The following is a 27,278-nucleotide window of genomic DNA, read 5'->3' on the forward strand; positions in this document are numbered from 1 at the left end:
GGCATGGGATGTTTGAAAGAAATGTGGGTTAGGTCAGTGTTTTGAAATAAATTACTCTGCTTCAGGATGTAAAATACATAGTTCTAAATGGTATAAATTCCCCTGTATGCATTTCCTCACAATTTGGGGTTTTTTTTTGTCTTAGATCGGGATTTCTTTGACTAGGCCAGGAGACTGCATTTTCTCCAAACAATGCAGACTATCTTCATAGTCACTATCCTACCCAGTTAATTTCTTCTTCCCAGTTCCTCATGTTAATGTAATTTTTATTTGAGCAGGAGTCACTGCCACTTCCTTGGTTGTCCTTGGATCATTAGTTTTGATGTTTAAAATAACTGCAAACTCTTCGTACAATTAAGTCTATACTTAACTAGCTGTTGCATTGGACTTTTTTATTTTCTCTCTTGAAAATAAAATATCTTGTTTGATAGTTTGGGGAAATAGTTAAAATTTGCTACATGTTTCATTGGTCTGGGAATATTTTTTCTGAGCATCTGTGTCCTTCTTTCCGAACCCATGTCTCTCACAATAACAGTTCAATTATTCTTTTCTTCTTGATCCCACTTTTACTTTACTGAGTTTGGGAGGTTTTTTCAATATAAAATAAAATGTAGAAGTGGTATAATGGTCATTGTTAATGCACTAGATTTATTTAACACCTCATTTCTTTCATGACAGACAGCCAGAAGAGCTTACGATGAGTAAAACCACTAATTTTGACATTCAAAGTCCATGTAAGTAAGGTTTTTATTAAACAGTTATAGAAATCTTTAATCTGCATATATAATACCAGTTAAAACTTGCTTTATTTGGGCTCAAAGAGCAGGTGGATTTTCAGTAATCAAATTGTGTTGGAACCACTTGTCTCAGGGAATGAAAAAGAAATAACTTGTAAACCTCCTCGGATTTGGTTGCTCTAATTGGAATATTTAAAAATAGTCTTTTCTATAGATGTTTTAAGTAAGTAACCTTGGGAATTCAGCTGCCAAATCACACAGAGCTGTGTTTGAGATGTATCATTCAAGACTTTCTTAGGCTGAAGCAGTACCTCTACTCTCTTCACTACTATGACTTGATGTTACAATATTGAAAATCTATCTTATATATCTATTGAGAATTGAAGGGAAGATATTAAATGTCTGGAAGTATGTTAGTGGGCTAGGAACTGCAGAAATGGGGAAATCCTCAAGGTTTTAGTTGACTCCAATGTTATCTCAGATCCTGGAATGTTTTGAAACTAGCATACATTTTAAAAGCACTGGTAGTGTATGATTTTATACAGTCAGGATACAATTTGTATGCTTTTCACAAAGGTATCACATAGGTATACAAAGAAACAGTTAAGTTGCTTCATGGATTCTAATATGGTGATGTCTTTATGTACAAGACTAAAAACAATTAGATGATATTTCACACGCATCTGGACATTGTTGGCCATTTGATAACTATCTTTGGGTGTTTTGGGAAGAACATTTCAGTTGGGAGCACAGTCAGCTTGTGAATTTAGCATGGGTGATAGCCCTCTCCTGAATCAGCATGCAGGTGGAACTGGTGAAGAAGTATTTTCTTTTCTGGAACTAGAAAAGGAACAAACAGTACCCTGTTCTGTATTTACTATGGAATTCAACATTAAGGAGACAGGGGTATCTATGGTCCTTTATCCAGTAATCTATTTCAAGATGCATGTGATTAAAAGAGATGAAAGTTACTACTCTACAGCTGATCCATAGTAATTCCAGTACATTCACTGTGATTATAAACATGATTCTATATTTTAGTCTGTGTTCTCTGTGGACGGACAGATGACTGCCCTGAAAAGTATGGAGAAAAAAGGACCTATGTGGAATACAATCTCACTGTTCATTATTACTGTTTGGTAAGTATGTGGTATTGATCTTGGAGTGTGTCTGTTTCAACTGGGGGGAAAAAAAAAATGCAACAAGTATTACATAGTAATAACCTGTCCAAACAGTTTTGTTGTTGTAAAGTTTGAACTGCCAGCTTTAACTTGTAGCCTTGAAGGCTTGTACTTGGCAGGTGCAGCGGATGAAGCAAATACATCCCAACAAGCCTTTATTCAAAACTAAATTCTATTTATGATCCATTTAAATTAATTAGTTAGTTCTCCCAACCTATCATAGCAATGAAGGTACATGTTAAGAGAAAAGGAACAGATTGCACCTACATATTTGCTTTTATAAGAGAACTGTAGTTTCAAAATTTGGAATGTGAAAATTCCACCCCTTGTGGAGAAAGTAGAGAAAAGTTGTCTTTTTTTTTTTCTCGTTTCTCACTAGTTCTTTCGCTGTGAGTTATTCTCTGACAGTACATGGGATATTGTAATGCTTATGAAATAGTCCTACTTCTCAGTTTAGTAATATGTACCCTACTGATCATATACAGCTACGGTATCACTATTTAGTAAAAGCTTATAATTTGAACGAAGCTGTGGATATAAACTACAGTTGAGCATCTTTTGTTATCACACTTGACAGTTTCCAAGATTCATGTTCTTAAAGGTATGGTTAAACTACCTTTTAAACCATAAGTTTTTGTAGGTCTTTAAAATAATATGACTACTTAAAAAAAAAAAAGGTGGTTTTTTGTTTGTTAATAAATACAGTTTGAAATTTTTCCCAAGTTTAAAAAAAAAAAGAACAGTCTCAAGAATATCAGGAACAATTTGGGGGTTTTGGTTGGTGGTTTCTTTTTCCTCAACCAGCTCTTTAAGTATTGTGTTGATTGCAGATGGCTTAATAGGTTGGATATTGAATCCTTTGAAGACTAGGCAGAGTAGAGTTTTTCTAACGTTATATAAAGATAGATTTTTTTTTTTCCTTAAATAAATTTTAAGCATCTGGAAGGAAATTTAGGTCTGTTGTGATAATTTTGTCTCATACATAAGGCCATATGAAATTATAGGGAAAAAGTCCTTTTCTGATGCAGCAGAACAGCTAGGAAAGGGCATGCTTTCAACAACCAGCCTTATGATGTATAAGCTGTCTTACTGTGATGAGCTTCCTGTAGTGATCTTTTACGTTTTGGTTGCTGCTTCTTTTTAAAAACAAACCAACCCCTGTGATTTTACTTAAATGTAGTGAATATTACATAAGAAAAGAGTTGTTCTAGAAAGAGGCCAGTTAGCGGTGCAGTTTCATTTTTCTTTGCCAAATGTCTCGCATTTTGAAAAAATATATTCTTAACTGGTTTTGGTATAAAATTTTACATTTATTCAACTAAAATACTGATAAATCTCTGTAGTTAGAAAATGGTGCTGTGTTGAAGTTATAAAACAAGAACTATAAAATGAGATTGTAAAGAATATAGGAGACATCAAGTTGTGAAACTATTTAGTTATTTGAAGTTTGTGATGTAACTGCCTTACTTAGTAACTTTAATCTAAATTATCATCAGGCTCTTCTGACTTGCCTGGCTACTTGATTCTGTTTTTATTTAATTCTCCTCTAAAGTGAATTACTTTTCCTCTTAGGTTGCACTTCAGTACAGATACTTCCTACTGTGCTTCATTATCTCCACAGCACAGTTGTCATTCACACTAACTAAACTAATTTTACTTCCTCTGAAGCTTTATATGCTGAAAGTAATTGTTTGACAATTATCTGAATAGTCCATATAATTCAAAAAGGAAGGTAAAATACACCATCTTGGGCTCTACAGTATTACATAAAACTTTGATGTTATGAAATATTTATTTTCATGTTACTGGTTACTATTTTCTATTGTGTCGTATTGGTCAAAAATACATAGATGTTTTGGATCAGCTTTTTAATCTTAAAATGTTTTCACACACAAGCTTTGTTAGACTAAACTTCTCTCTTGACAAATGCAGGGTAGGTAATTTAAAATTTTTAGGTAGGTGAATGTTTACAATTTGTTTTCATAGTTGATGTCAAGTGGCATTTGGCAGAGAGGGGAAGAAGATGAAGGTGTAGATGGATTCCTAATCATGGATATTAGAAAAGAAGTAAATAGAGCTGCAAAACTGGTAAGAATGAAGTCTTTGGTATTTACAAGGAAAAAAATAGTAACTTTTAAGTGCACTTAGTATTGCCTGTGCGGTTTGTTTTCTTTTCTTTCTCTAATGGGCATTGTGCTGAGCCTGTTCAGGCATCTGAATTTTACATTTAAGTAACAAGTATATTGGTTTCATGGAAGCCACAAGGGACAATAAAACCTGCAGAAGTTTGCTAACATTTTTATCACCTGGGTGTGTTGCAGATAAATGAATAAGAGCAAATTACACATGCATAATACCTTATGACATTATGCTGAGCCTCAAGCTGACGTTATATAATTTCATAGATGCAACTAAACTATAGGTGCTGGTAAAATAACTTGTATTTTGGCTTATGTGTCACAAGTCAACATGCATATAAAACAATACATAATCAAAGTCTGAAATAACTATATATCTTTACTCTTTGAAATAGAGCTAAAACACAATAGTCTCGTAACAATCTGTTGGCCGCTATTCTTTCTTAAACACTTTATAATTTTTCTGTTGGTTTGATTCCTGTAATTTTACTTGGACTTCAGATGTTAATAGCCTGTCATTTCTAAAACAAATTATTCCTAGAAATGTAATATCTGTAAGAAAAAGGGTGCTTCAATTGGATGTGTAGCTCCCAAATGCAAACGAAGTTACCATTTTCCTTGTGGGATACAAAAGGAGTGTATTTTCCAGTTCATGGAAGACTTCAGGTACGTTCTGGGGTTTTGTTGCTTTTTCACTTTCAATTCATTATATTTATACAGGAGGTGATTTGTTTTTTCATGGGTTGTTAGTGGATAGGCTGTTAATGATAAATGACATCTGGGTTATCTTGGAAAAAATATCAGATTTGTGGAAAACATGAAGGCCAAGCAGTTATATTGCATACCTAGTACCTGTAAACTAAATTCTCAACACTTTTAAAGATATAATTTAATGCTTCTGCAAGTAGTTAAATTGTTTATAAAACTAAGCATTAAATCCTAAACTCTGAAATAAACTGCAGAATGGTTGGGTTTGGTTTTTTGTTTGTCTACCTCCTGTGCCTCTGAAATGGCCTATCTCTCTCAGCAGTCAAAACACACTGTATGCCATTCCATCGTGTTTCAAAGCATAAGACTTACAGATCTGCTTATTAGAGATGGACTGCAGGAGAAATGGGTTTAATATCAAATGTCTAAAAAACTTTTATTTTCTTTTACTATCATCTGTCCAGCATCCTGGCTGTAGTCAAAATACTCTTGAGTGCATTTGATAATGGCTTTATTTTGCCTACTGTAAGCTGAGTTTGTAGGCTGGGTGGATTGAAGTTTGGCAGGCGCTTTAACTTCTCAAATAAATGACTCGTATCAAGTCAAGCACATGTAAAAATAATGCATTTTCAGAAATGTTTCGTCTAGAGCTGCATTTCTTGGCTGTCTTATTTCTTTGAAAATGTGCTAAATTATAAAATTTATCGTGCTACCTAGACTCTACAGAATCAATACGCAAACTCAAAATTGCTCCTTTAATGTCATGGTAACATTGAAATACAGGCAGAGCTTGAGGTTCTGAGGACAGGAAACACATTATTTGGACCAAAAGCAATTTTGAGAGAAAGGGGGTATATGATCTCTGTAATTTACAGAGCATCAGTTGGCCACATGCTTCTTCCTTACTATTGTTCTATTGATTTGCTCTGTTAGATAAATAATTTGTTTACATGTGTGTTGTGGTTTAACCCAATAGGCAGCAGAGCACCACACAGCTACTTGCTCACTACCCCCAGTGGGATGGGGAAAGAATCGGAAGGGCAAAAGTGAGAGAACTCGTGGGTTGAGATAAAGACAGTTTAATAGGTAAAGCAACAGCTGCATGCAAAGCAAAATAAGGAATTCATTTACTACTTCCCATCAGCAGGCAGATGTTCAGCTATTTCCAGGAAAGCAGGGCTTCACCATGTGTAACAGTTACTTGAGAAGACAAGCGCCATAACTCTGAATGCCTCCCCTTCCTCCTTTTCCCCCAGTTTTATTGTTGAGCTTGATGTCATGGTATGGAATATCCCTTTGGTCAGTTGGGGTCAGCTGTCCCAGCTGTGTCCCCTCCCAACTTTTTGTGCATCCCCAGCCTACTTGCCGGTGGGGCAGTGTGAGAAACAGAAAAGGCCTTGATGTTGTGTAAGCACTGCTCAGCAATAACTAAAACATCCTTGTGTTATCAATGCTGTTTTCATCACAAATCCAAAACACAGCATCATACAAGCTACTGTCAAGAAAATTAACTCTATCCCAGCCAAAACCAGTACATGTCTGCCTTTTTAGCTTGTTGCACAGCATTTATTCATGAAAAACAGATATTATAGGGAATTCATTTTGCTATCTTCAAGTTTTATGAGGAGGGTTCTTAAAATATTATTTTGATAAGGGAACCTTAAATTATTATTATTTTTAGATCTTACTGTTGGGAACATAAACCAGTCCAAAAGCTTCCGGATCAAGAATCTAGAGGAACTTCACAGTGTACAATATGCCTGGATTTGGTTGAACAGCTTCCAATGTACACTGTATTGAAAAGTCCTTGCTGTAAAAATGCTTGGTTTCATCGAGAATGCTTGCAGGTAACACAGGTTCTCCCTTTCTTTTTTCTCTTTGCATCCACAGAGATCACATTTCTGTTGTCTTTAGAAATAATGGAACAGTTGCTTAAAATTGTGTAAAATTGCTTAGGTAGGGTTAATGTAGGCAGTAGGTATGGAAATACACTAGGTTTGAAGGACAATGCTAAAATTGTGTTTTGGACACAATTGTGTCTTACAAGAAGGATTTTTTTTTACGCTATTAATTCCCCTGCCCCACCACATGTTTCTGCATGTGTGATATATGTCATGCCTTTAGTTATTTTTAGGAACTGAAGTCCAGCCTAGGTAGTTGCCATCTTACGTCATTATGTACAGAATCTAAATGCTAAAAATATCATTTATCCATCATCAGTTCTCTTTGCCCAAGTCCAGAGCTGGAAAAAGTTATAAGGTTCTTTCTGTAAACTCATTCTAGATCTGGAGAGGTTCACTGAAAAAGATTGTGCTTTTGTTTATGAACCTGATTCTACCATGTGAGCTCTTGTCCTTTAAAGGAAGAGAAAATGCTTGCTGTTTGCTTCAATGTCAAGTGGCATCATGATTGATGTCAGCTTTAACATCCATGTCAGGACAGTATCCGTGAATGTAATGGTCATAGATATTAAGGCATTACTTATTGGCATCCTAAGGATGGTAGTAATTCAATAATTGGTTTGGTTTTTTGTTGTGTTTTTTTTTTTTTGACACAGTATCAAGCTTTGAGTGCTGGGATATTTTTCTTTAGGTGCACAGTATGTAATAACAAGGACAAATTTCAGAAAGAAATGTTGAGAATGGGCATACACATTCCAGAAAAGTAAGTAATTTTGTAAGTAATCACTCTTCTATAAAAACTTTGATAGGGTGTTAAAACCATTTTTATTTATTCTATAGAACTGGATCTATTAATACGTGAAACTGCAGTTCTACCTTCAGTGGTAGAATTGCTTGGTTCGGTAAGGAGTAGCCTGTTTCCTTTTGGTTATGCATAAGAATTGTCAAAGGCCAAAGTAGTCATCCCAAACATAAAGCAGGAAGCTCTGAAAAGTCATTTTTAATGCCATGACTCAAGCAGGGACCTATTTCAAAGATCAAAACACTTCTTAAATGCAATAATTTCGCATTAACGTAGAGGTTGCAGAGAAGTGTATTTTCTGTGGCCAAGTTTTTAAATTATCTGAATTTCTGTCCAGACAGTATTATAATCAACTGATTACTCAGCCATACAGCTTCCTCCTCCTCCCAAGGGATTGCTAAAGATATGTTTAGTATAACAACTGCTTCTAAAATTCTGAGCTGTTTTTTGTAAGTTTCCACCATTTGATGGGGCTCAAAATAAGACCGAAAGTGATCAGAATGATGTTTCTTTGTTTAGAAGTATTAGTGTTTAATAACTATTAGTCTCTTCAGAGACTACCATTAATTCCCTCTAGAGACAGAAGCTCAAGATTTTGGAGAGGAAGAGGAGTCAAAATACTTGATGAACTTTGCCATACTGGCCTGAAAAATTCTGAGTTGCTTTTCATGAGACCATTTTCAGTGGTAACTTGAGTAGACTGCCAAAACAAATATCCATGTCTGCTGTGAGAGAGAAAGCAGAATAATATGAAAGAGAGCAAACATGCACAGAGAAAAATAATAGATACTTTAATCAAAGTAACTGTACACAAGAAAAAGTCTGTCTGTGTATTTTACAGTACTATTTTTGTTCCTAGACTTTTTTTCTTCCCCTCTCAGTTGTCTAGCTGTTGCCTAGAACATTACATGATTGAAATATCTTCACATGATTATTACATACATCTTTTTCCAAAGACAGAGTAACCCACTTAATTAGAAATACAGTTGTAATAACAGATCTTCTGCCTTGTTTATAGGGATGCATCTTGGGAACTTGAAGAGAATGCATATCAAGACCTACTGCAGTGTTATCAACACTGTGACATTAAAAGATGTCTCTGCAAGAAAGGAAGAGACTATAATGAACCTGATAGGTACGACACTTTTGCAGGAAGGCATAACCTAGGATGGACTAGTTCTTTGGGGTTTTTTTATTTAAACGTTTTAATATTTTTCGGCATCAGGTTTTAATGTCAAGCCAAGATACCGTGTCCAAATAAAATGTTTGTTTTACTCCCTATAATCATAATATTTCACTACTGCTTTTCTCTAATCAGGTTATAAAAGCCAAGAAAACCAAACCAATCGATTATCAGTTGTCCTTGTTCTCATTTGATACAGAGCTGAAGTAGAATTTGTACATCGACATAACGTGCAGAATAGCATGTGCCTAAACTAACGTTGTGTATCTTTCATTCAAAGCTTAATTCAACAATTTAATAATTGTTAGAATACTTAATACCTTTACAAGAAATTCATTAAAGTACTAGACTTTAACTAGCTGTGTAAAATCAATCTAGCTGCGAGCTATCCCTCTGTGTGCAAATGGCAGCTAGAATATTGCTTAATGAGAGGCTTAAGTGATGATGTAAAAGGCTTTATTCTGCTCTACCACTTGCTTAATTTTTGATTAACAAGTTCTTTTTTCTGCATTCTTTCTTGTTCTGTTTGTGTGCTTCTGAAATGTGTATCTTCCATTGGCATGAGCGTACTCAAAGCTGTCAGAGCCTCTCCTTTGAAGACTTGTTTCTGTAGTGTTGTGGAAGGTTACTCCCTGTAGACAATAACTTTGCTTTCTACAGATTTGACCAAACGTTGCTTGGTTCATTCATGGTATGTGTGCACCTCAGGATTTACTTTGCCTTTAGGAGTTGTACCTTAGGCTTCCAATATTTGAACTAATATCAGTCATATTGTTCCATTATATGTTTAAGCAAAATTGAAGAAATCTAGACAAAAACCAAACAGATACTTAAACGCTGTCACTAATGAAGAGTTTTATTCAGAATGTGTAAGCATAATCAGATATACTCCTTGAAAAAAGTTTACTGTTTGGAAAAGCTGAATGGTGGATACCCATAAAATACAGAGAATGCTGCTGGCTAGCAACGTGAGGAGAAAATATTGGCTGCAAACTATTGACTTCAAGGCAGGGAGAACACTAACTCCTAGCCTCTTTCAATGCAAGGTAGCTGCTTTTTTTTTTTCTTGTTGCAGCCAGGAATTGTGAGTACATCTTGCCTGAAGAAGGTTCCCCTTGAATATACATGGTCCTACCAGATTGATAAAATTATGCTTTGTTAGTTCAGTGTATGGATTATTCTTACTGTTGAATATTCTTTGTTTTAGCTAGCCTCATTCTTCTGTCTAATTCTAAATACATAAGGTTTTCATTGTAGTAAATGGGAAATAAAGCGTTGTCAGTGTTGTGGTTCCCGTGGAACTCATTTGGCCTGTTCATCTATGAAGTCATGGGAGCAAAACTGGGAGTGCATGGAATGCAGAAGTATCTTTGCAAAATCAGGTAAAGTTATGGATGTGACAGTGACTTCTTAAAATGATAAATTTTAATACTATGTATTTAGTGAATTTGGTAGCTGTAAAATTAATATAATTTAACCATACAGGGAACTACAGCAAACAGAAAAAACGTTCTTTGGCTACCTCTGAGAAGACAGATGGGACAACTTGTTTGCTGGAAGAGCCATCTCCAAAGTGCCCTCGGCAGTCATCTGGATCTCAACGCAATTTTCTTCTCCAGTGTGTAATTTTCTGTTTTTGAACAGAAACTGATTATAACATAAAATAATATTTAAACATGAGGAGGTGATGGCTTATTCTGCAAGAGAAACTTCTTACACTAAATTGCAAATTTAAAAAAATTGGAGTAAAGTTTAGTGATTGAAGTTTTCCGAGTAAGCCATGAACTCTGTAAATTTGCTATAGTTATTTGCATTCAGTGGCATGTGAACCAGTTTTTAGTTTGATAAAACTAGATCCTTGTAAAAGCAATCCTCACAGTTTAGAGGTAACTTTGAATGTACAAATGGCAAAAAGCTAAGGTTTCTTATCGGTATTTTTCCTATGGTAATAGTGTGCTAGAAATCTAGCTTAGAGATGTTTATATAAATAATGTTTTCCTCTGCTGTAATAAAAATTTTTCAACTCTGTAGAAACTAATATTTTTAGTTTTTACTTATGGTATCAGGACTTCCATCTTGTGTATGGGATGCAACTAAAAACGGATCCTAAAAGCCACCACATAATAAAATACTGAATTATTTTTAAAATTGTAGTTCAGGCACTGATGGACTTCATGTAAATGAACATACAAATGAGATTCAGTACTGAAATAGGGGGAAATGATATTGCTGCTGTCAAATAAGAAGTGTTCATGCATTCTTCAATTGTGTATCTTCTTAAAATAGTGTTTTGGCTTATAGATCACCAAAGATAATGTGTCAGAACAACTTTGCACCCTGCTCACATCTAGAACTTCCAGCATCCAACAGAGTGACGATGTCCTTATCTCCACTCATGTCAAACCGGAACTGGTCCCTGAGGAAAAAGTATTTTCTTCTATTTCTCTTACGCTGAAGAGTAATCTAGCACATGGCTTTATACCATATTTCCTACAGAACATGGTGGGGGGGTGTGTGTATATATATAGTGGCTATATATATTTGTGTGTGTGTGTGTATATATATAGTCACTGGAAGGATGGAATGAGTACACTGAAGAGCTGAAGTCATTACTTGATAAAGGCTTCTGCTGTTTCTAAATGCTAGAGGGGAGTGTGGAAAAAAGAATGATATTTATTGAGAATTTTTAGGTTAGGTAGCAAGGGGATCAAAACGCAGAAACGCGTGTTTGTCCTTACTGAAGCACGGCTAGCCATTTTTTAGGAAAGGGGAATAAAAATAATCCTAATTACTTTCTTCAAATTAGACATGTCCTGAATTTTTAATGTTTTTGCATTTGTACCACAAGAATAGTTCATGATTATGCTAAAATATTTTACAATATTTTACTGGTATAATTTAGACAATACCTAAATGTACCAAAGTGTTTAAAGAGGTGTTTTTCATAATAGATTTTAGGATGCTTCCTGTAAACTGTTGCTAATTATGAATCATAGATTTCAACTGAAAATACATGCAATTTTTTTGTAGGCATTTAAGAAAGCAAAGAATGGAAGTTTCTAATATACTGAAGGAGTTAAAACTACAAGTTAATACAAAAACTACAAGGCTTAACATCAATGCAGAAAATATCTGGAATAGTGCTTTAAAAGGATTTAGACAGCGCAACTTCAGTCCTACAAACACTATTGAAATAAAGTTCACAAACTGCAAAAAGAGATCAAAGACAGATACTTCTGCTGCATCAAAACACCGTTTCTTCCAATTATTAATGGTTCACCTTCAGAATTCATCATTGTTTGAGGGCTCTTCTGCAAAGAACTTGTCCCTTGATTTTCAAGGTAATTAAATGCTTTGTTCAAAAATGCATTAAGAACTCTGTAACTTGAAAAGTTTTAAAATCTTCAGCCAGTATGATTGTCAGTTCATAATTATAGTCCTGGTGGATAGAAATTGGTTTTTCAATTTTTTTTCTTTTCAATTCTAAGGGGGGTGGTGTGTGGATTTGTAATAACAAAAAAAATTGGGCTTAGTTGGAAAAGTTGATGACAACAAAGCAAAAAATACAGCATATAATTAGACTTGGAATGTTTTAATTAATGTATTTGTACTCTACAAGTTAATTTCTTTCTTCCTGACGCACTTTCTCTGTTACTTATTTTCCTTTTCTCAAGTTTCTAGAACATTATCGCTGATAGCATGCTCCCTAAAGACCCAAAGGTAGCTTCTTTGAGTTCTTATGCTTCAGAATTAAATGTGCATTGGGTACAAAGTGGAAGAGGAAGTTACATCTCCTCCAAACCTTGATAGTGGCTGAAGAGTTGGAGTAATAGAATATGGTACTCCTATGTAAAAAATACCAGTCTTATTGTTTCAACCAGCAGGAGATGGCAAACCTCAGTTGTTGCATCTCCTAAAGTAAGAAGGAATTGCATTATGAGATTTTTCTATTAAAAATTGAGGGTCACAAATTATTTTTATGCATATATAGTAAATATATTTTTTTCATTTGCAGCTGTAAAAGAGAATCTTTATTTTGAAGCTGGTAAAATGATTGCAGTTTCTCTGGTTCATGGTGGCCCATCTCCTGGTTTCTTTTCCAAAACACTGTTCAATTGTCTTGTCTATGGTCCAGAGAATGTGAAGCCAGCTTTGGAAGATGTGGCTGATGTTGATGTAGCACAAACAATAAAAATGGTAAATAAAACTAAACTTACTGACAAATTCTTTTTCAAGACTATATTTGGAGATAAAGAATGGTTTATTGAATATAACTTTAGTTCAAATTAAAAAGCTTATTTTTTTAATATATATACACACACACATGGATGTAGTAAACAAATTCTTAACTTTTATCTCCCAATACAGATAAAATATGCAAATAGTCTGTCCAGCCTACAGTCTGCAATACACAACTGTTATGAATTCCTTGCTGCTGCTGGATGTTTAAGACCTGTAACAGCTTTGTGTGATAAGAATATGCTGGTGAATGACATATTGATCCATCATGTAATCAAGAGAATTACTTCACCCTTAGAAAGGTTTGTCTTGAGTTTTCAAACTTCTGGATTTTTTCCTCACTGAAATACTAAATAATATGTTGCTAGAACTAACTTTTACATGTTCTTACTTATTCTCCATTTAAACCAATGAAATGTACTGCAATTTTCAGTGGATTAAGTAGCAACTGTTAACTAGTTAGTTAAATTTGAAAGACTGAAATTATTTCTCTACATACCTGCTCCATTCTACTTCTTCTTAGTCACATTCCTTTTTCAACCTTATGAAGAGGGCAGATTCACAGTTGTAAACTATAGCATGTCAAAGACCTTTGCACTACAAAATTTCTCTAGCTTATGTTCATTTTTAATTCAGAATTGCTCGAATATAGAATCCTTACATTTTAGAAGTGCTAAACATATGTTTAGAATTTAAATGAGTTTAGGGAGTTGGTGTGTGCCATTAGGAGGGCGATAATGTGCACAAGTGTAAGTTGGCCTACTTGGAATGTCAGCATTGCATTGGTGTTTCCATGAGGTAGTGATGACTTCATATAGCTGGGAAAGTTGCAGCTGTTGACTATTTTTTTGATTGGTCTCTGACCTTACTTCCAATTTGCATTCTTCATCTGCTCAGTAAAAAGGCATTGGATACTAATTTTTCCTAGAAGTATAGCTGGATTTATACTTAACACATCTATGGTGTTATCTTTGATGAATTTGAATCAACTGAATCTCCCAAGAGCTATGAAAAACTGATTTTGAATGTGAGGATTTTTTTAACAAAGTTGAAAGTAATTAGTCTTTCAGTCAAGGCCTTCTGTGGCATATTTGACTAATCTTTATCATATTTTAAAACTAGTCAGTTAAAAAGTGAAAGGTAGTAAATAGCCTATTTGTTTATGGGAAAATGTGGGTTTGTGCATTTTTGGAGTTGGGCTTCAAATGTGCAAAAGTGAGCAGAGTAAGAATTTGGTTGTCAATATCAAGGACTGAGAGTAAGTAAAGAATTAGTCACTTTAGCTGTTAATGTTGTACACCACTGACTGTACACTTTCAACATGTTTATTCTGAATTTTACTGAGTCAGCCTATCTAAGAAATGAGTAAACAAATAAAATTTTAATTCTGATTTAACATGGTGGTTAAATTATAAAGCCAGTTGCTTGAAATGTTCTTATCCAGTACAAGTGAAATTTTCTCAACCTGCAGGCTGTTTTGGGGGGGGGGGATTAGTTAATCACAGAATCAGATTGATGTGTAGGTTGGAAGGGACTTCTAGAAGTCATCTTGTCCACCACCCCCTGCTCAAGCCAGGCCACCTAGAACCAGTTGCCCAGGGCCATGTCTAGACAGCTTTTGAATATCTCCATGGATGGAGACTCTACAACCTCTCTGGGCAACCTGTGCCAGTGCTCGGTCACCCTCACAGTAAAAAAGTGTTTCCTGATGTTCAGACGGACACCCCCTGTGTTTCAGTTTGTGCCCATTGCTTCTGGTCCTGGCACTGGGCACCACTGAAAAGAGCCTGGCTCGACTTCTTTGCACACTCTTCAGATATTTCTGCACATTGAGATTTCACCTGAGCCTTCTCCAGGCTAATCAGTCCAGCTCTCTCAGCCTTTCCTCATGGGATTATGCTCCAGTCCCTTAATCATCCTAGTGGCCCTCTGCTGGGCTCTCTCCAGTATGTCCATGTCTCTCATGTACTGGGGAGCCCAGAACTGGACACAGCACTCCAGGTGTGACTCCCTTGACCTGCTGGCACCACAATTCCTAATGCAGCCCAGGATACTGTTACCTGCATTTGCCGCAGGGAGAAATAATAGCATGCAAGCACATACAGACGTCAGAAGCCAAGTGGAGGCTATCTTTTAAGACACCTCATTTTGCCTAGGGACAAGGAATTTAAACTGTATTTTCTAAAGGGATACTTGTAGGAAAGAAATTCAGTATGTTCTTAAATAAAAATTAAAAGTAAACCATGCTTATAGAGTCAAGTACCAGGAAATGAAGTTAATTTCTGCATATCACTGGTATTTCCTTCATCTGTCCAAAAAGCTCTACAGAAACACTTAGATTGTTAAAATGAGAATTAAATGACTTTTCCAAGATTAAAATAAACCAAGACTTCTTTGTACACCTTACTGACAAGACTTGGAGACTGCAGATGTGGAAACTTTATGTCCAGTCTTACAGCTTTGTAAAATGCAGAGTACAGTTAGTGACCTACTGGCTTTCTGATGCATGCTTGCTCTATTTTTCTCCCCTCCTAGTTTTAGGCAAGGTTTGAAAACTCTTGGTGTGCTAGAGAAAATGCAAATGCATCCGGATGCATTCTCTACTGTATTGTGCCACAAACCTGAGAGACTTTCGGCAGAAACTATTTGTGATCTCTTTACAATCCATTCCTCATCAGATGTAAATAAAGTTGAAGGTGCTGATTTCTGGATGGGTTATTTGCAAGATGTGGAAAGTAAGTGGTTTTTTTTTTTTTTCCTTTTCCTTGTTCCCTGTTCAGGCTATTTAGCTCCTGGTACACATACAGGGTTTGGCTTTTAGAGTGCAGTGGAGTAAATAAATGAAGGTTTTGAGGTCATGGTTAGCTCCTAATTGTTCCTTCTTCCCCCTATTCCTTACTAATTATAATTTCTGCAGGATAATGGTTTATGGGTAATAGGCAACAAATGATATAACCTAATCCTGGTTTTTTTAGGTGGTGAGTCTGTAGTGACATTGGAGGATATTCTGCTCTTCGCAACAGGCTCTTTTTCTATACCGCCCATTGGTTTTGATCCTGAACCTACTATTAAATTTTTGCATATAAGGTATCCCATTGGAAACAGACTCCTTAATTGCTTAGAGCTTCCTGTAACAAAGACGTATGAGCAGTTTAAAAATAAAATGGAGTTCACCATCAGAAACACACTAAGAGTCGAAAGAGAATAAATATTTTTGCCACTGAACTGGATGTTGGAAACTTCAATTTTCTGCAGGAACGTCTGCTTGCAAATCGCTACTGTATTTTTGGACAGCATGCTCTCAGCCTTTTCCCCTCCAAAGATATGCTAAAAGTAGTAACCTTGTAAGATGGAAAACAATTTTCAAATGAAAATACACTTTATTTGTTGAATCATCTTCCTGTTTGAAGTTGGCGTTAAGAATCAGCAATCTCTTGCAGAAGTACTTTAAATGTCTACTGTTGCTGTAGACATAGATGAAATGTTATCAAACTCTAACATTCTAGCTATTCCCCACAGGTATGTATGTTGATTGTATTACATACTTCAGTAACTTATTTATCAAGGTCAGATCAGGTACATTTTGAAGATAACTGCTGTACAGCTTTGTCTCAAGTAAAACTCTGATGCAGTTCTTTAGTTGTTCCATGTATATGTTTTCAGTAATTGTTTTTATATTGATGATTCATTTACATTTTTATGATTCATACAAACCTAAGAAAGTTAAACTTGGATTTTTAAGGTCATTGTGGTTAGTGCATTAAAATATAATTAAGGTCTGGAGAAAACCTCAGCAAAAAAATAAGGCGCAAGAACAAAATCTGGTTGAACTTGAGTTTCTGTTGTTAAACAAAATCTTTGACATTTGCACATGTTTCTGTGTTCTACTGTTATACATTAGTTTTAAATTATACATATAGCCAAAATAGTAAAAACTAGAAGTAAATCTTGAATATGCAACAATAAGTGGTCTTTCAAAATGAAATATAAGAGTTAGACTTAATGTTAGTGAGTATAAAAGAATTAGTTGCTCATTAGAACGTATTACTTCATCTCCATGGAAGTCAGTATTTTCAGAGGAATATGCACTAAAACTATTTGTTAAACTAAAGGCAGTCTGCCATCAAGCTTGTCAGTGCCTGACACTTTCCTAGCTTTTTATGAAAACTCTTCCTGTTCAGTTGTAGGTGCGTTCTGAGCAACTTCAACTGTATAAAATATACTTCAATTCTGAAGTATTTGTATAAATACTGTTAAGCCATAAAAGATAAGTAGTGAAATTCCTACACAGTAACACTTTAATGTTGCTAATACTAAAACTATGAAACTAAAAGGACATTTAAGTACAGTTTTTTAAATGTATGCAGGTCTCTTGAAATTACTATTTTGCCTCGTCAGCTTGACCACCTACACTATGTCCCAAACATAGGTTGTGCTACAGTTGTATATAGATAGCTATCTGTGTATCTACATATATCCACATTGTTCAAAATACTGAAAACTAATCGTACACTTTTTTTTTATTAATAGAACTTGTTTTTAATTGAAAATACAGGCAGGATTGCTTTACTTTTGAATGCCTTGGCAAGAAAGTATACCCACAGTAAATTGTAAATGGATAGGTATTTTTAAAAAAAAATAATAATCCAGACTAATCTGGTTTCAGGTTCTGGTTTATGGTTCATTGCAAGTATTCCTCTAATTAATAAACTATTACAAAATGCTAATTACATAGCAGTGTACTGCAACTCGGGAACTGTGGCAGTTAAGACTTTTTTTGAGACTGTGCTATAAAGGGTTAAAGACAAAAAGGCAGATGGGTATTTAAATTACACTGTTCATTTAACAATATGCAGATATTTTGAAATCTTTCTTAAACTGCTTACAGCTTCTGTTCATCTTGGAGAGGTGCTAATCTTTTTTTATATAGACCTATCATAGAATCATAGAATGCTTTAGGTTGGAAGGGACCTTTAGAGGTCATCTAGCCCAACCCCCCTGCAGTGAGCAGGGACAGCTTTAACCAGATCAGGTTGCTCAGAGCCCCGTCCAACCTGACCTTCAATGTTGCCAGGGATGGGGCCTCTACCACCTCTCTGGGCAACCTGTTCCAGTGCTTCACCACCCTCGTTGTAAAAAACTTTTCTAGTGTCTAGTCTAAATCTATTCTTCTTTAGTTTAAATCTGTTATTCCCTGTCCTTTCACAACAGGCCTTGCTAAAAAAGATTCTCCCTATCTTTCCTATAGGCCCCCTTTAAGTACTGGAAGGTCGCAATAAGGTTTCCTCGCAGCCTTCTCTTCTCCAGGCTGAACAATCCCAACTCTCTCAGCCTGGTCTCATAGGAGAGGTGTTCCAGCCCTCGGATCATTTTAGTGGCCCTCTTCTGGACCCGCTCCAACAGGTCCATGTCCTTCTTGTGCTGAGGGCCCCAGAGCTGGACGCAGTGCTCCAGGTGAGGTCTCACCAGAGCAGAGTAGAGGGGCAGAATCACCTCCCTCGACCTGCTGGCCACGCTTCTTTGGATGCAGCCCAGGATACGGTTGGCTTTCTGGGCTGCAAGCGCACATTGCTGGCTCATGTCCAGCTTTTCATGAATCAGTACGCCCAAGTCTTTCTCAGCAGGGCTGCTCTCAATCTCTTCATCCCCCAACCTGTACTGATACCGGGGGTTGCCATGTCCCAGGTGCAGGACCTTGCACTTGGCCTTATTGAACCTCATGAGGTTCACACAGGCCCACCTCTCCAGCTTGTCCAGGTCCCTCTGGATGGCATCTCGTCCTCCTGGTGTGTCAATGGCACCACTCAGCTTGGTGTCATCTGCAAACTTGCTGAGGGTGCACTCGATCCCACTGTCTATGTCATTGATGAAGATGTTAAATAGCACCAGTCCCAGTACGGACCCCTGAGGGACCCCACTTGTCACCGGTCTCCATGTGGACATCGAGCCATTGACCACGACCCTCTGGATGTGACCATCCAGCCAATTCCTTATCCATCGAACAGTCCACCCATCAAACCCATATCTCTCCAATTTAGAGAGAAGGATGTTGTGGGGGACTGTGTCGAATGCTTTACAGAAGTCCAAATAGATGACATCCATTGCTTTTCCCTTGTCCACTGCTGCAGTTACTCCTTCATAGAAAGCCACTAGGTTGGTCAGGCAGGACTTGCCCTTGGTGAAGCCGTGCTGGCTGTCTCTAATCACCTCCCTGTCTTCCATGTGCTTGAGCATATCTTTTAGGAGGATCTGTTCCCTGATCTTCCCAGGCACAGGGGTGAGGCTGACAGGTCGATAGTTCCCAGGGTCCTCCTTTCTTCCCTATTTAAAAATGGGCACAACATCCCCCTTTTTCCAGTCAGCAGGGACTTCACCTGACTGCCATGACTTCTCAAATATCATGGAGAGTGGCTTGGCAACTACATCAGCCAATTCCCTCAGGACTCTGGGATGCATCTCATCAGGTCCCATAGACTTGTGTATATTGAGGTTCTTCAGGTGGTCTTGAACCTGATCTTCCCTTACAGTGGGAGGGGCTTTACCCCCCTGGTCCCCATCTTGTGGTCCATCGATTCGGGAGGGGTGAGGAGAGAAGTTGCCGGTGAAGACTTAGGCAAAGAAGTTGCTGAGTACCTCAACCTTCTCCTTGTCCGTTGATACAAGTTTGCCTTTCTTGTTCATCAAGGGGGGTATGCTTTCTTTAACCTTCCTTTTCTGGTTGATATACCTGTAGAAGCCCTTCTTGTTATTCTTTATGTCCCTTGCCAAATTCAGCTCCATCCTCGCCTTGGCCTTCCTGACCTCCTCCTTACACAACCGGGCCGTTTCCCTGTATTCCCCCCAGGACACCTGTCCCTGCTTCTACTGCCTTTTGCAGTTCCCTCTTACTCTTTAGTTTGACCAGCAGGTCTCGACTCAGCCATGCTGGTCTCTTCCCTTCCTTGCCTGATTTCTCACACCTGGGCACTGATAGCTCTTGTGCTCTATGGAAGGTGTCCTTAAAGATCTGCCAGCTCTGTTCCATTCCCCTGTCCCTGAGGACCGTCTCCCAGGGGGTCCTTCTGACTAACTCCTTGAAGAGCTGGAAGTTTGCTTTCCTAAAATTTAGGGTCCTGACTGTACTCCTCACTTTTCCCATGTCCCTCCAGAGCGTGAACTCCACCACTGCGTGATCACTGCAGCCCAAGCTGCCTCCAGTCTTCCATCACTGGGTAACAAAAGCATGCATGCCACTTTTTAAAAAAATTTTTTTTTTTAATTTCAAAGTCCCTAAGTAAATTACTGCAAGGCTTAGATCAGGCATTTCTCACTACTTTCAAATAGCTAAAACAATCTAATCTCATCAAAGTCCTGTCATTAGAAATTTAAGAATATTTGAAAATAAAGCAAGACTTAAGGCAAGTGGTGTTTTTCTGGTTCTGAGCCAAAAGCATATTAAAGTCCCCTTTAAAATAAATGTATGAGCTCTTGGAGAATGTAATTTGACTTGTTTATATGCTAAGCATTTTCTCATTCTTTTCTCATTTTTTTTTCTCCAATAATATTCCATGTTTGGCATCTTTGCATAATTTTTGAATGTCATACTGCCGATAACTTCTTTATATTCTTACCCTTCAGAATGGTCTGTTACCATCATAAGGAAGGTGGTTTGTTGCAAATTTATTTGCATGATAAGGATTTGTGTTGTATGTTCATATTTTTAAAATACAGCAGATAGAGTATTACACTTTAAAAATGAGTGGTGTACCCAGTGCAGTATTCCTTTTTCTTGCCTAGTTAGAGATAAATGTCTTCTGTAATATTATGTTCTTTTTCTGTATGGGAAGTACAGAACTTACAGAAGTAGCAGGCAGAGTGTGGATAATTTTAAAGGACAGTTCTTGGACTTTTGGTACCTGCAGTGACAAGGGAAATGGTTTAGAACTTGGAACTAAATAAACTGTATTTTAAAACCTTCAATGGAAAAAGAAATAAGGTAATGTGAATATAAGGCTTCAAAAAGTATCTGAGATAAAAATAGGTGTCGTGGTTTAGCCCCAGCCAGCAACTAAGCACCACGCAGCCGCTCACTCACTCCCCCTGCCCTGATGGGATGGGGGAGAGAATCGGAGGAGTAAGAGTGAGAAACACTCCTGGGTTGAGATAAGTACAGTTTAATAGTTGAAATAAAGTAAAATAGTAATGATAATGATAACAATATAATAATGATGATAATAATAACAATACACAAAGCAAGTGATGCATAATGCAATTGCTCACCACCTGCTGACCGATACCCAGACAGCTCCTGAGCAGCGATTGCTGCTCCCCGGCCAACCCCCCCCCAGTTTCTATACTGAGCATGATGTCATATGGTATGGAATAGCCCTTTGGTCAGTTTGGATCAACTATTCTGGCTGTGCTCCCTCCCAGTTTCTTGTCCACCTGGCAGAGCATGGGAAGCTGAAAAGTCCTTGACTAGCATAAGCAGTACTTAGCAACAACTAAACCATCAGCGTGTTATCAACATTCTTCTCCTGCTAAATCCAAAACACAGCACTGTGCCTGCTACTAGGAAGAAAATTAACTCTATCCCAGCCGAAACCAGGACAATAGGGTTCACACCTTCCTTATTAGTTTTGAATTCAGCAGTTGATATGTTTTATATAAGGGTAGAACTAACCTGTTTGTCAGCTGTAAGAGAAATCTTAAGTTAACTTTAAAACTATCTGCTGTACAATGCTATATCAAATCATGGAATTTGCAAAGTCCTGTAGTCTCTAACATTGCTTGAAAAGATTTTTCTTACACAGAACTTGTTCCTATTTTCTAATACTGATGTGTTCACGTTCATGACAAGTTGTCTTTCCTTTCTTGTTGGTTTGATCAGCTCTATCTAGACATTCTAATATAATCCTTGATATAGTCAAGTTGTATTCCTAAATGCTACTATGGAGAGGAACTTCCTCTCTTCTGCTCATTTTCAGCATTTATTTATATAGACTAATCTTAAATTTATTCTAACTGTTCATTAAAATTCCATCAAATACGCTGACTTCTAATCCATCAAAACACAGAAAGGTCTCTTTTGTCTGGAAGCCATAAAAGCAATTTGTGTAGCTATAGTGACCATCAGGGTTTTAATTGCTATAGTAGCTCTCTGAAGTGCAACATTATCGGGCAGTTTTTGTTTTACATAAACTTGAACTTGAGGCACATCTGGAAATTAGGGAAGCTGCTTACTTTCAGTATTTCTGTAACACAAGGAGAATAATTGCATATACATTAGCTATTGTATATTAAATATATTGTTATAGGAGTTACATCTTTTATAAGATTTGTCAGGGCCACAAGAGAACTACTGCAGTCATCTTTGACTCTGTTTGGCCAAAGAACTTCACACCACAGTTTCTGCATCAAACCCTAAGCTTCCATCTGGAATTAGCACATCAAATAAGCTATTTATTTTCTTGAGTGATCACTTTCTAGTAAACAATAATTAGATTAGTATTAGTGGGTTTAGTATGGTCTCCTTAATAAAGCACATAAATTAAACAAAAAAACCACCCTCGAGTATTTTAGATCTGTGTTTGAAAAACCAAGGGATAAGAAATTTCTGTGACTTGCTTTCACCCATGCAAAGGATGCTTACTAGAAAGAGCTGTTAGCATTTTTAACTGGTTTATGAGTGAAATACAGTCAAAAGGAGAAGATATTAATATCAGTGTATACTTAAGGTCTAAATCAACATGTGCTGCAGCTCTGACTTTCCATTAAGATGTTCGTTCAGTCTTGGGCTTGGAAGAACTGCAGGATCAGTGCCTGAAATGTTGCATCTTGAAGCAACATTATACTTGACAGGTGTAGCATCAGTGTTGAAATAATAATTGTGGGAAATAACTGTCATGTATATGTTCAAAGTGCAATAAAAGGTTAAATTTCTGTTGGAATAAATATGTAACTTCAGTGTTTTTATTTTGGTGATTTAATGGGGTTTAGCCCTAGATATAACTTTTCTGTAGTTTCATTTGTGTACTTATATACACCTTTATATACATCTATAGCATGTTTACCCATTACCTTTGTATCCAAAACTGAGTTAGGGTGAGTGGAGCTCTTCCCACTGCAGAATTTCTCTAAGGGCACAGCTGTAAAATCATGGAAAACCGAAGGAGGGCCACATGTTGGTGTATGCTACCTGAGGCAGAGACAAGCACACTGGAAGTATTTTCCTTTTCAGTAACTCGCTAAAAATTGATAACTTTCTTTGTAGCTAGCTGCCTGGTTTTGAGGCATCAGTCCTTTTCATGTAGTTACTGGAAGCCCTTCAGCTGCCTTGGTTGCACTTAAGGTATTTTCCAGGGATTGTTTCAGTTACCTCTGACTGAATTTTCAAGCAGAGTAGAGCAAACTGTTAATGCAACTTTTTGCTTGGAAGAAAAAAAAAGGGTGGAAAAGAGCACCCCCCCTGTTGTCTGAAAGATCTCAACCTGTTCTTTTGTTCTCGGCTGGGGAAACGCATAGGCTCAAATTTTAAATCGTAAGATGCAGTTTCTTAATCGCAGCTCCCTCAAGAAGGGGGGCCGCTTCTAGGCCTTCCGGGGTCGCCTCCGGGCCAGAGGTCCCACCTGCCCCCGCGCTGCGGCCCGTCGGGCGGGGGGAGCGGAGCGCGGTGCCCCGCCTGCCGCCGGGGAGGGCCCGACCGGGGGGCGGTGGCGGCACCGCACCTGGCGGCGCCCGGGCCCCGCCTCCCGCCGCCCCAGGGGCCGCCACGTCGTCCGGCGGCTGCGTACGCGGCGGTGGGCGGGGCGCCGCGCTGCGGCCGGGCTGGCGGGGCAGGAAAATGGCGGCCGGTATCCGGGAGAAGCAGACGGGTAAGCGGCTTCCCGCGGTCTCCGTCGCTGCGGCGCGGCAGCTGCCCTTCGCGGGGCTCGGGGGAGGGAGCGAGCAAGGTCAGCCTCACGCCGCGGCCGGGCGCTCCAGCCTGCCCGCCTCCCTCCTCCCGCCCTCGCCCCCGGCGGGGCCCCGGGGCGGGATGTGGGCGTCCCCGCGCCGCCTCGCCTCCGCCGCGGCTTTCGCGCCCTCTCAGCCGGCTTGGGTCGCCCGGCAGCGGCACGGCGGCCTTCTCCCTCCTCGTACCCCGGCGGCCGCTGGGGCGCCGCTCAGCTGCCTCTGCAGCGGCGGGCCCGGGAGAGCGGGGCTCCGGGGGCCTCTGGCCGCTGCTCCTGCCGGGGCGGCCCGGCCCCGCTGTGGGGCACAGGGCCGTGGGCGCGCACTGCCCGGCCGGCGGCGGGCCCGGGCCCGGGCCCAGGGGACGTGGCCGCCGGTGCCGCCGTGGTGTGGAACTCGCCCCCGGGGAGGGGCTTGCGCGGTCCCGGGACGTGAACGGTGCTCTTCTCCCGTGGCCGTGGGGAGCGGCTGGGCTCTCCCTCCGTTTCAGCTCCCTTTCTGCCCAGGGATCAACGGGAAATACCGCTTAATGGTGCAAAAATAAAGCTTCTCCTATGATGCTCCTGTTAAGGCAATGCAGGGGCCTCGGAGTGTGTACTGATGCTCAAGAAATTAAGAATACGAGATTAACAACTACAGCTGCTTGCGCAGGAGGTTTTCTGTGGGTAAAGGGTTGGGTTTTCAGCCCCTTCTTACACATTGATACAAGTTCATAACTGACTCTTTCTTCACTGTCTTGACGCTGCTTTTTGGAGCTTTGAGCCACCCGTTTGAACAGACTCCTAAAGCACAGAGCATGTTGACTCTGTAGTCCTCGACTTCCCTTGCTTGCTGAAGTTTTTGTCAGTAGTTTGAGCTGTAATCTTGTCACCTTCTCCTTGACAACTGTAGTATCTTTCTGGTGGTGTAGAGGATGCTGGGTGCATTTATTTAACATGAAATGTCTAAAGTCATCTGCCTAAAAACCTCAGTCCGAGTTTCTGTGTGGACCTTAAATATTTATTTGTATTCTCTATCTTCTTTTTGTACCAGAAGTCTGTTTTCTGTAATCTCATTCCTGTGGCCATGTACCATTAATAGTGCTATTTGATGTTCCTTTGCAATCCTTTACTTTTCTTCTCTTTGCTACCTTTCTGATAAAGCCCAGTCTTTGAGCCCTTACTCCGTACAGCTTTATTCTTTTCTATTGTGCTTCACCTTGTTACTTGATTGTTTTGGTCAACCTTTACCACTGAACCCATGTTGTCTTCCATTGGGGACGTCATTTGCAAGGAAGTAGATTGAACAACTAAAAGATACTCAGAAAAACAAAAAAGTTATTATCATTGAGTGTTTGTATTACCGCGTATGTGCACCATCTGTTGTGACCTTTATCCTGGTTCATAACCAGTCAAAGCATATAATTGTGCAAGCACAGTAAAAACCTGATCCTTGCCCCAGAGAGTATTCAGCCTAAACGTAAATGAAATGGCAATAGAAATACAAAAAAGAAACCCAGAGACTTGCTGAATGTTTTTCTTGATTGTCACAGTGCATCACGAGTCTGATCTCTGTCTTCCTTAGTAGAGAGCTTATGCCAGGTTTTAATTTAAATGGTAAACTCTACAAAGCAGCTGCTTCAGATCCAGTAGTACCAAAATACATAACCACGCAGCTTTATATAAAATTGCTCATATGGCTGAAATGTATGGAAGGTATCACTGGCAGTGAGGGAGCGAAGGCTCCAGGAGTAGTCTGCAATCAGCTTTCAGGATTGCTCTGTGGTGTTTAAAAAAAAAAAAAAAAAAGAAAAAAAAAAGCATTGAGCAAGTGGAAGGCTGGATTCCAGGGAGACCCAGCACTCGCTGCTAGCTTGCTTCCTCCCATGGTCAAGTTTCACTGCTGGTGATGTGATTTGAAAAGGCAGTACACAGGAGAAGTCAGGGACAGACTGCGAAGGAGGGCTTTAGAAACATTGCCTGGGTATGGATGGATGGTGCTAGGAAAGCCAGAGTTCAGCTGGAGTTGAGACTTGGAGCGGATGTCAAGAACAATAAGAAGAGCTGCTGTTGGGACATTAGTAGTGAAAATATGAATAAGGAAAAATGTTGGGTCATTGCTAAATGGTCATTTAGTGGTGATGGACACAGATAAGTCTGAGGTATTCAATACCTTCTTTGCCTCAGTCTTCACCAACAAATTCTCCCAGGCCACTTTGAAGTCAATCATGGAGTGAATCCTCTTGGAAAATATTTCTCATCACGTGAAGGAGAAGGCAAGCCTGGATTTATGTATGGTAAATCATGCCTGACCAGCCTGATTGCCTTCAGTGATAAAATGACTGGGTTTGTAGGCAGCAGGAGAGCAGAGTATGTAATTTACCTTGACTTCAGCAAGGATTTTGACATTGTATTCTTGTATCCAAGTTAGGGTGTTACGGGCTGGAGGGATGGACAACTAGATAAGTAAAAAAAAGGTTGAATGGTAAGGCTTATAGAGGGTTGTGATTGATCAGACATACTATACCTGGAGGCTGGTAACAACTGGACCACTGCATGGGTCTATCCTGTGACCTGTCCTGTTTAAAAATCTCTAGCAGTGACCTGGAGGAAATGTCAAAGTGCATTCTGATTAAGTGTGCAGGTGACAGCAAACTGGGGGAATCGGTTAATATACTTGAGGGCAGAGCTGCCACTCAGAGGGACTTAGACGGGCGAGAGGGCCAACAGGGACCTTACGAAATTCAGCAATGACAAATATAAATTGCTGCACCTGGAAAGGAGGAACGCCTTGTGACATAGAGGTGACAGTGCAGGCGACTGGCCGACTGGAGAGCAGCTCTGCCAAAAAGGGCCGTGAGGGCTCTCGGTGGACAGTGAGCTGAACGTCAGCCCGCAGTGTGCCCCCACATAGCAGCATCCCGAGCCGTATTCGCAGGAGCGCGGCCAGTAGATCAAGGGGAGCGATTATCCCTCTGCTGCCCAGCCCCAGGAGACCGCATCTAGGTACCGTGTCCAGTTTGTGGCTGCCCGTGCAGGCAAGGTGTTCGTCAGCTGAAGGGAGTTCAGTAAAGGACTAGAAGACGGTCAGGGGCATCTCCACCCCTGGAGTTTTTCAAGACTTGAGTGGGTCAATCCCTGAGCAGCCTGGCCTGGGCTCGCAGCTGACCCTGCTTGAGCAGGAGGTTGGACTGGGGGTCTCCTGAGGTCCTCCCCAGCCTGAGCTGTCCTGTGATGGTGTAAACCCCAGGGGAACTGCACTGGCTACGCTCACAAGCCTCATTCAGCCAAAGAGTTCGAAGTTAACCATTTCTGCTGCTCTCCATTTATGAGCAAATTGGTGTACATCGCCCCGATTTCTGACAGTTTTTCCTCTTTGCAAAGCTTTGTGTTGATTTTCTTGATGAGTTTGAAGAGAACAGCCACTAACCTACCTTGATGCAAATAGTCTTTTGCTCCTAGTCAAAGATGAGAGGACAGCA

General features: G+C 39.1%; 2 protein-coding genes across 5 annotated transcripts in view; both read left to right on the forward strand.

Moving 5' to 3' along the window:
- The first annotated feature begins 1,792 nt into the window (after positions 1 to 1,792).
- On the forward strand, positions 1,793 to 16,172 carry G2E3 (G2/M-phase specific E3 ubiquitin protein ligase). The gene is made up of 13 exons (XM_075712659.1): positions 1,793 to 1,876; positions 3,905 to 4,006; positions 4,598 to 4,722; positions 6,446 to 6,611; positions 7,322 to 7,428; positions 8,486 to 8,602; positions 9,908 to 10,032; positions 10,136 to 10,268; positions 11,681 to 11,991; positions 12,666 to 12,847; positions 13,019 to 13,191; positions 15,425 to 15,624; positions 15,865 to 16,172. Exons 2-13 carry the CDS (start codon positions 3,908 to 3,910, stop codon positions 16,095 to 16,097), a joined length of 1,971 nt encoding a protein of 656 aa, XP_075568774.1. The 5' UTR covers positions 1,793 to 1,876; positions 3,905 to 3,907; the 3' UTR covers positions 16,098 to 16,172.
- Positions 16,173 to 23,709: 7,537 nt separating this feature from the next.
- The window catches only part of SCFD1 (sec1 family domain containing 1), a 55,628-nt gene continuing 52,059 nt past the window's right edge, over positions 23,710 to 27,278 (forward strand). For 3 of the 4 annotated variants that reach the window (XM_075711746.1, XM_075711747.1, XM_075711750.1), the window contains exon 1: positions 23,710 to 23,742. In XM_075711746.1, coding sequence (XP_075567861.1) covers positions 23,712 to 23,742 — 31 coding nt within the window. In that variant the 5' untranslated portion in view covers positions 23,710 to 23,711. The remainder of the gene's footprint in view (positions 23,743 to 27,278) is intronic. The other variant, XM_075711751.1, reaches the window with a different exon arrangement.

The sequence above is a fragment of the Pelecanus crispus genome, chromosome 6 (assembly GCF_030463565.1).
Source record: "Pelecanus crispus isolate bPelCri1 chromosome 6, bPelCri1.pri, whole genome shotgun sequence".
Lineage (NCBI taxonomy): Eukaryota > Metazoa > Chordata > Aves > Pelecaniformes > Pelecanidae > Pelecanus > Pelecanus crispus.